At 38.2% G+C, this 13,272-nt stretch overlaps 1 protein-coding gene across 3 annotated transcripts in view; it reads right to left on the reverse strand.

The window, feature by feature from the left end:
• LOC130922998 (A disintegrin and metalloproteinase with thrombospondin motifs 7) overlaps positions 1-13,272 on the reverse strand; it is a 136,750-nt gene that overhangs the window by 98,062 nt on the left and 25,416 nt on the right. For all 3 annotated transcript variants that reach the window (XM_057848352.1, XM_057848360.1, XM_057848368.1), the window contains exons 5-6: positions 3,365-3,448; positions 7-131 (exon numbers count right to left, since the gene is read on the reverse strand). In XM_057848352.1, the coding sequence (XP_057704335.1) occupies positions 7-131; positions 3,365-3,448 (209 nt within the window). The remainder of the gene's footprint in view (positions 1-6; positions 132-3,364; positions 3,449-13,272) is intronic.

Raw genomic sequence — 13,272 nt, forward strand, 5'->3', positions numbered from 1 at the left:
ATTTACCTGGTGAGGAGAACGGCTACATCGTGGTGAAGAGGATGTTCGTCCCCCTTCATGTTGAGTCGTTTTTGCCATTTGCAGAAGCTATTCAAGCTGTTGTCGGCATGGTGTGTAATCTTTAAGTCTTCCTGTACATCAAATGTCACAACAGAACAGATGGTAGGGAACATAATCTAGAAAATTGGTCAAAGAATAGCAATCATATGTGATCAAAATTACTTGATCAATGAAAGAAAAAAAAAAAACAAAACATGTTTTATTTGACGGAAAAGAAGCAATATGTAATTTTGTTGGATTTCAAATAAAATCTACCTTTACAGCTTGAGTTCCAAAAAGAGCAAGATGTAAGTACCTTAACAGTATCTGATTAGTATTTACAAATTGACAGTAGCATAGACAATAACAACATTTTTGTCTGGTAATTGTTTGAAAAAAATGGCAAAGCTGAGGCACAAATGTGTCCTTCAGATATGGGGTGGAGTTAATTAAATTAGGTAATTAAATGTAAATACACTAAAGCAATCATTTATGAAATCACCAACCCAATGTCATACATGAGTAAACAAAATAGTTCCTGTAACCTTTCTAACACGACATATCCCATTAAATATATTAATGTAATATTAGCCAGCTCATTGCATGTGAACATGTTTTTTTTTTGTTTTAATTTGTATGTCAAGCTTCCGCTCAACACTGCCAAGCATGAATATTCGGATTAGGCAGGGGTCGACAACCCTAAATACTCAAAGACCAATTTGGACTTTTTGTCTATCAAGATTTTAAACTTTAGGTTTTCTTTAGACAAGTTTGAAGGAACTACACCCACCCACACGGAATATATTCGAACTAACAGTTTGTTATTAATTAATGAATAATTAAATAATTTATCAGCTCTGAGATAAAAATAAAAACAATTGGACTCATAGGACCAATGGGTATACATTCCTAAAATTTGTAATAATAATTTCACACCGATCCATCTGCGAATAACAAGAGGAGTAGCAATTTTAGCTAGTGTCCTCATAAACAACAATATCAAGATGAGTGACCTTTTCGAGCCACGTCACATTATGCAGTTAGTTTTGTTTATTTGTATGTATTTCTATTTCACTTTGTTTTATTCTTCTATTTTGCATTACAACAACAAAACGTTTCTCAGCTGTGTAAATTAAAGTTAAAATATATATATAATATTGGAGTGACCACTGCATCTTCTACATAATTCACCCACGGAACTAATGTAGGGGATGTTGTGTTCCACAGGGGAACTCTTTGATGCACGGTTTTTCGGGTCAGAGAGACGAGATACACGAGTGGCCGACACACGACACACCAACTTGCTGCCACAGACTCATGCACATCATCCGCTACACCATATATTTGTGGCAGAAAACCCAGACAAGACTGAAAAAGCAGTTTCTGATCTTGCACCCCTCTTTACAATAGACAGCTGTATTTTAAGCCAAAACAACTGTTGTGTTTGATAGAACAATATGTCTATATGCTGCTATAGCAGATTCATGGCGCATTAAGCTCCTGAATTGTTTTAATTTGTCCGTTTTACCCTGAAAACCCCTGTTTACAGACATCGCGCAACCGCTTTTGTTTCAACCTAGCCATAAAAAGAAGCCAAGTAATCGTCTTATTATTCGCAATATCTGTCATTTTAGCTTACAATTATTAATTAATGTCTGATATTTCGTTAAAAAATGACTTGAAAAAAGTGTTCTCTCGCATATTTTAAACTTTTAAACAAATTACGTCACAATGAAAAAAATGGTGTCTGTAAAAAAGTCACGGATACCTACCTCATAACTATCGCTTAATTGTATTTTTTTGTTACTGTCGCATTTTCCCCGATATGTTAGGTGATAAATAATAGATCCAAACAAAGAAAAATTCAAAAAAACGTTTAAAAGGGTAAATAAATGAAAAAGAAAATCTCAACCACTCTTTGATGTCTGCGATTTCTGCATCGCGACCTTTGTTATATTACCATGTTGCACCATTGAAATTCCCCCAAAATCCGGCTGTGGCCATTCACAGCTGTGTCTTTACACCCGGTGATACATGCTACATGGAGTTTTTGGATCCAAACAGTAAGTACGCGATAATATTTAGTGAAAAATCATGGCGTCTTTATGCTCTCTCATGCGCTCACCTCCAGTTAGGGTTTTACTGTTTAATTAATTAATTAAAAAAAATTTTTTTAAATGCCCTCCTGTTCAACAATTTTTTTCACCCCCAGAAAATGTAAGTTTTAATGGAGCATTCCCGAAAAGTGGGAAGTCAGAGTTTTACGACCTCCGACGAGGAAAATAGAAAATATAATTGGAACGCCTCACGAACTGGGAGGTCCAAGTTGTGAAGTCAGAGAAAAAATATCTACCCCAACTTCCAAGTTGTTTCAATCTGACGTCACTGGGCAAAATGGCAATGCCCATGGAAACAGACAACAGACCATGAATGGTAAAATATAATTTACACGATTATAAAAATATATTCATCTGTACCTAATTATTGTGCAAAATAAAAAGAACGCTTCTCTGTGACTTCAAGTGCAGTGTGTGTTATTGTGTGTCTGTCAATGAACACGTATTTTATGCCGGGGCTAGACACTCCGCGGTAGGATGGCTACTGGTAGTCAGACAACTTTTATCAGTTAAATAAAGAGAGACTCAGACAACACATTGATGACACAATAATGAAGTTAAATAAGAAAATGTTCTCACAGTGAATTAGCTTAATGAATTTTCAGATGATTTTTAAATTGACTTTCAGCGAGGATGTACTAAAGAGGGCAGTTTACAGTGTGTGCTATTTACATCAGCCGCCATTTTCCCTCCACTATTTAATTGCTTGCGAGAAGGCAGGTTTGCTGTAGGTCAAGATACCTTTTGATAAACATAATAAAAAACAACTTTTCGCGATCAGCCATCTTTGCGGTTTACATTCGCATGGAACGCTTTGAGGTTGGAACTGGTACCATCCGAGTGGGATAAATCCGACTTCCCGCTTCTCTGGAATGCAGCATGAGCTTTCCAATGACGTATCACACACGCATATAGGACAATTTCGAAATTTGGCCAAATTGGTGGTGTCAGATGCAGAACTTCAAGTCCCCTGAGTGTTTTTCGCTCTACATATATATATATATAAATATATATATATATATATATATATATATATATATATATATATATATTATTATTAGTTAGTTTGTTTGTTTTAAATGGCCTTTCATCTTGAGGAAAACTTATCGCAAGGTTGCTCTGATAGACAGGAAGTATGGGAGGCCTTGTGTAAACATTTTTACTCTGTGAAATTAGCATTGTTATTAACCCAAATCAACGCCTTTTACCTCATCTTGCTCCAGCAGGATAAGTCGAACCACGACAATGTTAATAGCGTTTCCGATACTTGGATCTTGAAAAAGACCTGCTACCTGGAAATAAAACACAGTAAGAGATGGCAGATTTAATTATAACATTTTGGTGTCATGTGGAAACTACAGTTGAAGTGCATTGCCTAGACTTTAGTATTACCTAATCATTAAAAAAAAAAAATAATCCTGAATCCTGAAAATAAAAATACAATGTGTTGGGCTCCAGCTTGTTAAAAGAATTTGTAACAATCATGATCGTATTTTCATTGCACTTATGACGTAATAACAATGCTTAAAATGGTCATGACTAAAGTGTTCTCTTCCATAAAATTCTATCTGCATCTATCAAAACCGGTATCATTGTCATGATGCACGCCAGACTTCGATTGAAGGAATTTCTCCCAACTTTAAATGTTTCAATATAGCTGGCACCAAGATGGACTTATTATGAACGGTTTCGTTCATTGTGTGTTTTGCTTGGATCAGCACATTTAGACTGGAACCTTCAGTCTCCATGCCAACGATACTTGCCTTTATCAAGGCAGCAAAACATATTCATTGTGATGGAAAACATTTTCATCTATGTAATGTAGTAGCATAAGAATTCCTTAGCCTTGTGTTCATTTTTCATATTTGCTATTTGATCGGTCCAGTTTACGTGGCTTGTGCATGGTTAGCAGCTATGTCAAAGAATGGCGTACAATTTAGTGCACCACCTGTTGTCATAAATGTGATTAAGCAACATACAATACCAATATAGCCAGTACAAATAGTATTAACAGATTTTGACCAGATATTGCATTTTTACCCCTACCCTACATGTGCCTTAAACTCAATCTCTTAATCCTAAACCAAAAAAACTTGGACATTGGACGAATGCTGCTGTATGTACTTGAAATTGAAAGCGGAAGTTGAAAAGCAGAAACATTCAAGGCTACAAAATAATCAAACAAGGTCAAAAAAGCCATACAACAGGAATCCTAAAGTAGGATGCAAGGAGGTTTGTATAAACAATAAATATTCAATGATTGCTCCACTTTACATTCCATCAAGCCGAAGTGAAGCCTTGAACACTGCTCAAAGAGGAGCTGTTTAATCATGGCACATGATTATGGTGTGACGTCTCGATTCATTTTCTTTAACCTCTTTTGAGCGTCACATATCATGTATCAGAAAGATGACAAGTGCTTTGAAAATTTTCCTTGTGAAGAGGTTACTATGAAATCAAAACACTCACCACCCACCGAGTCCGATCAATACAACAGTGCATTGAAAAACAAAACCAAAAAAAAAGCAATACTGCTTCTTGATGATCTGCTTTCACTGAAGCTAGCATTTCAAATCATGGCACAGGCATCATAATAACTGTAATCAGTGCAAGACCCCTACAAAGACCCGTAAAAGATCAAAATAACAGTAGGCCCGTTTAATAATAGGCAGAATTGAATGCTGAGCACGAGAGTATAGCTTGTTTTTGTTCAAATTTTTTATAGTCTCTTTATTTGTTGATTTGAAAATTTCTTAAACATTTTCCCCGCTGAACATCGCAATATTTGGACATAAAAAAGTGTATCAATTATTTTAATTCCACATTTTGGTAAAGAAAAAAATCTGGCTTTTACTGGTTGTATTATTGCACTCAGAATTTCCTTGAAATGCGTTTCTCCATTGTAGCTTGCATGAGAGGCACTGTGAGATTCGCGGACTCTGTGCTGTCATCTAAACACGAATTATGAAGTGGACTGCTCGATTTCCTTCTATTGAATGGACACAAAAAAGTAGCTGGAGCTCACTGCTTTAACAAGCGCGGTTTTCAGCCTCCCGGCCACATGCTGTCCATCTGCACTACATCTTGATGCTAAACTGTTCCCTTTGACTTCACCAACCCTCTTATTTGACTCACTTTCTTTTAATCTAGCCTTCATTTGCTTTTAAGAGGTGTGGTGTTGCATGTGTGTCAGGGCTCACACTAAGCAGTCCATCAGCAGGAAAACACGCATAACACACAAACTTCTTCTTAAGCCAACAACTTATTACAGTGTAAGTAGGTAGACAATGAAACATCTGCTCACTGAGGAAGATGATGCCATTATTTAATGGGGGATGGGGAGGAAGTCTCGCTTGGCACTGTTCAAGATTGTTTTTAGAAATGTAAACCTTACACAGCTTGGAGGTTCAAAGCACAAAAGGATATGTCGGATAATGAAGCTTCCTCACTCTATTATTGTCGACAAAAACAAGCTTATCAGTCAGTGAATTCTCTTCCATGACTTTCTGACTAATGATAGTATTTCAAATTAGCTGCTGTCACAAGTGTCATATGCAGTGCTGTATTTGGCAAAATATCTTGGGTGGCCATCTGGAATGCAAATGGAGTCAGTTTACTTAACCTCAACCATGGAGGTAGTACAATGACCATAAAAGGCTAGAGACCTGAGGTGAGAAGTAAAAACTGCAGTACAAACATATTGAAGATTTGAGCAACCCATATGTTAAGAAACATGGTGAGCCACTATTCTTAGACAAACAAGGACACTTTGGTGGATATTTTGATAACTTTGGTGTGTCGGACGCACACACACATGCTTTTTTGTGTGAGGAGGTGTAATTTTTATTTTTGATGAATTTGAAATCCGTCAATCTACTGTGCTTTAAATATTATGTGGGGAAAATAATCTTTAAAAACCAGCCCAGCGGAATGGTTCTGCAGTATGTGGGTCATTTTTTGATGTGGAACTGAGGTGTAAGGTTTCAGAATCCAATCCGGCTAAATTAAACATGAGCAAAATGTGAAATCAATAAGCCATTTACAATTTAATAAATTATAGAATGAAGAAACATGGAATTTCTCCCCCAACATTATACACATGTATGTATGTATATTTTATATATATTATATACAGTGCCTTGCAAAAGTATTCGGCCCCCTTGAACCTTGCAACCTTTCGCTACATTTCAGGCTTCAAACATAAAGATATAAAATTGTAATTTTTTGTCAAGAATCAACAACAAGTGGGACACAATCGTGAAGTGGAACAAAATTTATTGGATAATTTAAACTTTTTTAACAAATAAAAAACTGAAAAGTGGGGCGTGCAATATTATTCGGCCCCCTTGCGTTAATACTTTGTAGCGCCACCTTTTGCTCCAATTACAGCTGCAAGTCGCTTGGGGTATGTTTCTATCAGTTTTGCACATCGAGAGACTGAAATTCTTGCCCTTTCTTCCTTGCAAAACAGCTCGAGCTCAGTGAGGTTGGATGGAGAGTGTTTGTGAACAGCAGTCTTCAGCTCTTTCCACAGATTCTCGATTGGATTCAGGTCTGGACTTTGACTTGGCCATTCTAACACCTGGATACGTTTATTTTTTAACCATTCCATTGTAGATTTGGCTTTATGTTTTGGATCATTGTCCTGTTGGAAGATAAATCTCCGTCCCAGTCTCAGGTCTTGTGCAGATACCAACAGGTTTTCTTCCAGAATGTTCCTGTATTTGGCTGCATCCATCTTCCCGTCAATTTTAACCATCTTCCCTGTCCCTGCTGAAGAAAAGCAGGCCCAAACCATGATGCTGCCACCACCATGTTTGACAGTGGGGATGGTGTGTTCAGGGTGATGAGCTGTGTTGCTTTTACGCCAAACATATCGTTTTGCATTGTGGCCAAAAAGTTCAATTTTGGTTTCATCTGACCAGAGCACCTTCTTCCACATGTTTGGTGTGTCTCCCAGGTGGCTTGTGGCAAACTTTAAACGAGACTTTTTATGGATATCTTTGAGAAATGGCTTTCTTCTTGCCACTCTTCCATAAAGGCCAGATTTGTGCAGTGTACGACTGATTGTTGTCCTATGGACAGACTCTCCCACCTCAGCTGTAGATCTCTGCAGTTCATCCAAAGTGATCATGGGCCTCTTGGCTGCATCTCTGATCAGTTTTCTCCTTGTTTGAGAAGAAAGTTTGGAAGGACGACCGGGTCTTGGTAGATTTGCAGTGGTCTGATGCTCCTTCCATTTCAATATGATGGCTTGCACAGTGCTCCTTGAGATGTTTAAAGCTTGGGAAATCTTTTTGTATCCAAATCCGGCTTTAAACTTCTCCACAACAGTATCTCGGACCTGCCTGGTGTGTTCCTTGGTTTTCATAATGCTCTCTGCACTTTAAACAGAACCCTGAGACTATCACAGAGCAGGTGCATTTATACGGAGACTTGATTACACACAGGTGGATTCTATTTATCATCATCCGTCATTTAGGAGTACATTGGATCATTCAGAGATCCTCACTGAACTTCTGGAGTGAGTTTGCTGCACTGAAAGTAAAGGGGCCGAATAATATTGCACGCCCCACTTTTCAGTTTTTTATTTGTTAAAAAAGTTTAAATTATCCAATAAATGTTGTTCCACTTCACGATTGTGTCCCACTTGTTGTTGATTCTTGACAAAAAAATTAAATTTCATATCTTTATGTTTGAAGCCTGAAATGTGGCGAAAGGTTGCAAGATTCAAGGGGGCCGAATACTTTTGCAAGGCACTGTATATACACATTTACATTTTAGTTCATTTGCATACCATTTCACTTTCGTTTTGTTCTTATTATTTATAACTCATTATTTTTAAATGAACTAAAACTATACTCCAAACTTTATGAGGTAAACCAAGGCTAAAACTATCACATTAATAAATAGATGTGATTAAATTTAGAAACTTTCATCATGATGACTAAAGTTGAACTAAAATTGCTACCAAAAACAACATCAGTACTCAGTAGGATGCATTCAATAATCTAAGACAATGAATAAGAAATATTGTATTTTAAAAAATGAATATAACCAGTGGTGTTATTATTAGGGCCCGGGCACTAAGCGTGCGAAGGCCCTATTGTTTTACAATTTTTTTTATTTATTTATTTTTTTCAGGGCAAATGAAAACGGCCAATTTGGAGGCCTGAACATGCACGAAAAGTCACCAAAATTTGCACATACGTGTGCAAAATTGTAAATTTCGATAATTTTGCAACGTTGCAAAAAAATGTAACAAAATGGCTCAGTGGCGCCCCCTTGAAATTTTAAAATTGGCCAATAACATTAGGGTCTGTCAGCGTAGAGCGATGAAATTTGGGGAGTCAATACCTTGTCCAAAACCAGGGTGCACATTTGAGACCTTTTCGCCAAGGGAGTTAGTTGGATCATCTTCAAAATTGGTGAAACTGTTCAGGAGACATATGAGATCTTAAGTTTTTAAAATGGTGCGTTTTCATTCACGGGTCTGACCTAGGCGTGGTGCCAAAGTCAGCCATTTTTTCGGCAAAATGACAAATTCAGTAAATGACTAATAGTTCCTTGACACAACGTTCAATCTTTTTCATATCAGGCATGTATGTGCAGTATCCCACCCTTAACACAAGTGCATTGAAATATTACCCATTAGGCCTAGCGCCCCCTAGTGAGAACAGTAAATGTTTTGTTTTTTTTACGAGACAGGTTCCTCCTCCAAGGGAAAAAAATCTGTTGACCTCAAACCTGCATCAGGGGAGCCTTAAGACCTGTGTTCAGGTGCCTGATGAAAAATATTGAGGTTTCGTTGAAGCGGAGGGGTCCAAACAGGAAAGTGAAAATGACCGTCAACAATTTGTCTCTCAAAAAACTTTGAACAGTCATAACTCAGCAGCTATACAACATATCCGCGCCAAACTTTCCATGCTTGTTGAGAGTCATACCCTGAAGGGTCTTGTGAGGGTCATTTGCATCAACTCTACAGTGCCAACTAGTGTCGACAGAAAGGAGTTTTAAAACAGGCCTTTCCTATTGGGTTTTTTCAACGTAGAGCAATGAAATTTGGGGAGTCCATACCTTATGCAAAACTGCTCCAAAAAGTCTCTTGCACCCATTTTCCAAATCCAACAGAAAATCGGGTATTTTGGATCAAATGTGAAATTTTTATCCATTTGTAGTATAGTTTACATTTGGAGGCCTGAACTTGCACGAAAACTCACCAAATTTTGCACTTACATGCGGCTTTGTATGGATTTCGATAATCTTGCGACGTTACAAAAAAATGTAACAAAATGGCTCAGTGGCGCCACCTTGAATTTTTCAAAAAGGCGTTTCCTATTAGTTTTTTTTAACATAGAGCAATGAAATTTGTGAAGTCGATACCTTGTGCAAAACTGCTCCAAAAAGTCTCTTGAACCCATATTCCAAACCCAACAGGAAATCGGGTAGTTTGGATCGAATGTGAAATTTTTATCAATTAACAGGGTGCACATTTGAGACCTTGTCACAGAGGGAGTTAGTTGGAGCATCTTCAAAATTGGTGTGACTATTCAGGAGACATTGGAGATCTAAAATTTTCAAAATGGTGCATTTTCATTCATGGTCTGACCTGGGCGTGGTGCCAAAGTTGGCCATTTTTTCAGCAAAATGACAAATTCAGTAAAAGACTAATAGCTCCTTAACACAACGTTCAATCTTTTTCATATCTGGCATGTATGTGCGGGATCCCACCCTTAACACGAGTGCATTGAAACATTACCCATTAGGCCTAGCGCCCCCTAGTGGGAACAGGAAATGTCTTTTTTTACTAAACAGGCTCCTCCTCCAAGGAAAAAAATATATTCACCTTCATAACTTCTACAACATATCTGCGCCAAACATCTCGTGTTTGTTGAGTCATACTCTGAAGGGTCCTGTAGGGGTCATCTGCATCAACCCTACAGCGCCAACTAGTGGCAATAGAAAGTCACTTATTTTTCTAATATATGTCCAGTTCTTTTCAGGTTGGTCATTTTAGTTTCAAGACCTTTTGAAATACTTATTTTACGGCCCATGTCCATATGTCTCTGTCTGTTGCCGTGACGACCCTTTATTCGCTCCTTTTTTGTAGTACTCTCGCCAATAGGGGTTTTTATCTCTTAGGTGTGTGAATGTAAAGGGGCGACTTTCGAGCATGTTAGGTTCTAAGGAGATGATTAGAGAGGACGATCTGCCACCACCCTGACCTGCACACTGTCCGAGTTGCGCTAGATTGCGAGGGCCCGTTCAGTCCTGCTTGCAGGCCTAGTTATTATTATTTTTTAATCCATTCTAGGATATATCGGGATTTTAAGTCACGCAATTCTCGTATCAATTTGAAATCCGTTTGTTTCGATTCCTAGACGTGTTTTTGGTGGAAAGAAACAATTCAGTGGGTGCACTTCTACTCCCGCCCATTAGGTGGCAGCACGCAGAAGCATTGCCTTGCTGTCTGCTGAAGTAACAATGACATAAGACTAATCCGAGTAGATCTTTATGTAAATCGCCCTCTAGTGGTTGGCCGCCATTACTGGGGTGTTTACACACCTATGTGACCAGCGTCAGTCAAAGTAAACAGTAACATTCACTGCTGTTGGCTGTGTGCTGCGGGCGGCACCTCAGCAAAAGCGGACAGGGTACTTCTGGTCATTTTGCTCGGATTAGTCATCTGAAATTTGGTCTCATTTTGGCTTGGACTAAAGCAGGTTTGCACTATAAAGAGAAAATGTTATAATGAAAGCCATATGTTGCTCAAACATAAATAAAATACATTTATTTATTTGACTGCTGGATGAGGTTTCAGGAATAAATTGATATAGATGTTATTTTAAGTGCTGGATTAGGTTTCAGGATAAATTGATATTAATGTCCTTTTACGTATACATTGAGATTGAGGGGAGGCAGGCGGGGCAGTGCCCCCCTTCTAGTGGCCGAAAAATGTCACTGCAACTTTCTTATGTGTTTGAATTTAAAATAAAGACCTAGCTGGTAAAACGATGTCAATAACAATTGTAAAGCAATAAAACAAACCAAAAAAAAAGAATGAAAATAACAAGAATCCTACAAAGTATTTCATAATAGGTCAAACTTAATTTTCGAACAGATCATGTGACTAGTACCTTAGACACGGTCCGTTAACTTGCTGAGCCAAAACTACACCTGAGGAGGCAAGATGGATAGTGGGATTATTTTTGTTTCATGTTCCCCCCCCACCCCGAATGTCATTCTCTGCCTATGCTTAGTTGGATTTTTTTTTGTTTTGTTTCATGTTCACCGCCCCCCCCCCCCCCCCACCAACAAATGTCAGTCTCTGCCTATGCTGTCCATTTCGATTAGTTTTGTCTAAAGTGATATACAAATATCGCAATTATCGTCTTCGAGTATATTATCCGGATTAATCGCGATCGAATCGAATCGTGACCTGTGAATCGTGATACGAATCGTATCGCCAGATAAGAGGCAATACACTCCACTATCTGTAACTAAGAATTATAGTTACCTTTACATGTATTAAATGTGACAAGAGTATATTCTATTCTATTGTGAATGTATGTTGTAAGAAAAACAAAAATCTAACTTTAGAGCCCACCATAATGTATGACCATATTTTCTCATGCATAAGGTGCACCTAATTATAAGAGATACTGTATTAGTGCATCACTGAACTGCATTTCTCCTTCATCTTTTAACATTGTATTAATAGAATGAGAAATTTATTATTTGTTTTATTGTTTAATTGATGGGTTTGATGAATGATGAATGTGTAAAATTAGTCTCCAACCAGGGGTGAAAGTGGGCTTAAAATTCGGAGGCGGAACGGAGCGGAACAGTGCTTTGATCTCGAAAATATGACTGCATCTGTCAAACCTCCATGTTAAAAAAAAATAAACTGCCAAGCTCCCACACACGCATCTCCAAGAGGAAAACAATCTACCAACGTTAGATTTTTACATACACCAGTGTTAACAACAAGCCTCATGAAGTGCTTGTGTAGCGTCATCCGTTTCCACAGATACTGATTACCATATTTATTTATTCCACGGACGGCACGGAATTCTCCCAGCGTGTGTATCTGATGAGTCCGACGAGAGACTCGACTCGCGCCGATGTGCACATGCAAACCACCCAGCATGGACTCCAGTTGTCCGTTCACAATTGGTTGACATACTGACATGTGATTAGCATGGCTAGTTAGCTCTGGCTGGTTTAAATGCAAATGTTTCCAGGACAAAAAAAAAACAAAAACAAAAACAAAAAAAAAACAAGCTTGTTGAATTAATGCGAAAAAAAAAACGCAATGCAAAGGAAAATTAATCAGATCTTATGAGAAAGGAACAAGTTAAAGAGATTTATTTTGTTTTCATCTTCCATGTTATAATGCCTGACCCCAGAAATGGTGTCATACTTGAATAGCGCTTTTCCACTTTTCAAGGAGCTCAAAGCGCTTTTCTCTTGCTCTAGGATACTCAGGCGAGTTCATCAGGAGCAGAGAATCGAACCCACAACCTCAGGGTTGGGGGACAACTACTCTACCACTGAGCCACGCCACCCTACATTGAAGTGCACGTGACACGAAAAAGCATGTTTATTTCATAATACACGTGGTATTTTATGCTCCTGAATGATATGGACCGCTTGGATGTGTGTGGAAGCGATCGCTATATTTATTTAGTTTTTTGAATCCCGCTCCATGAAAATGAGTGACTTCCGGCTTCGGTCTTGCATTGAGGAGGAGGGCGCTGTGATGTGTATGGTAGAAGACGCCCTCTTCACTATACAGCGTACTGTTGTATATGAGGACCAGTGTTGTTAGTAACGCGTTACTGTAATCTGATTACTTTCTTTCAGTAACGAGCAATCTAACGCGTTAGTTTTTCCAAGCCAGTAATCTGATTAAAGTTAGTTTCCTCAGTAACTGTGCGTTACTATTTTGTTTTTGCCTCATGCTGTATGTAGAATGAAGAATACTGTAGTCATGTACGAAGAGCATTTGAATAGAAAATACCGCATTTGAGTTTGGGAGTGACATCACATCTCACGTTTTCTCATTGGAAAAAAACGGGTCACGTGCAGTACCATGCTGTATGCGCGCCGTCTG

This window comes from Corythoichthys intestinalis, chromosome 1 (genome assembly GCF_030265065.1).
Source record: "Corythoichthys intestinalis isolate RoL2023-P3 chromosome 1, ASM3026506v1, whole genome shotgun sequence".
In the NCBI taxonomy this organism is placed as follows: Eukaryota; Metazoa; Chordata; class Actinopteri; order Syngnathiformes; family Syngnathidae; genus Corythoichthys; species Corythoichthys intestinalis.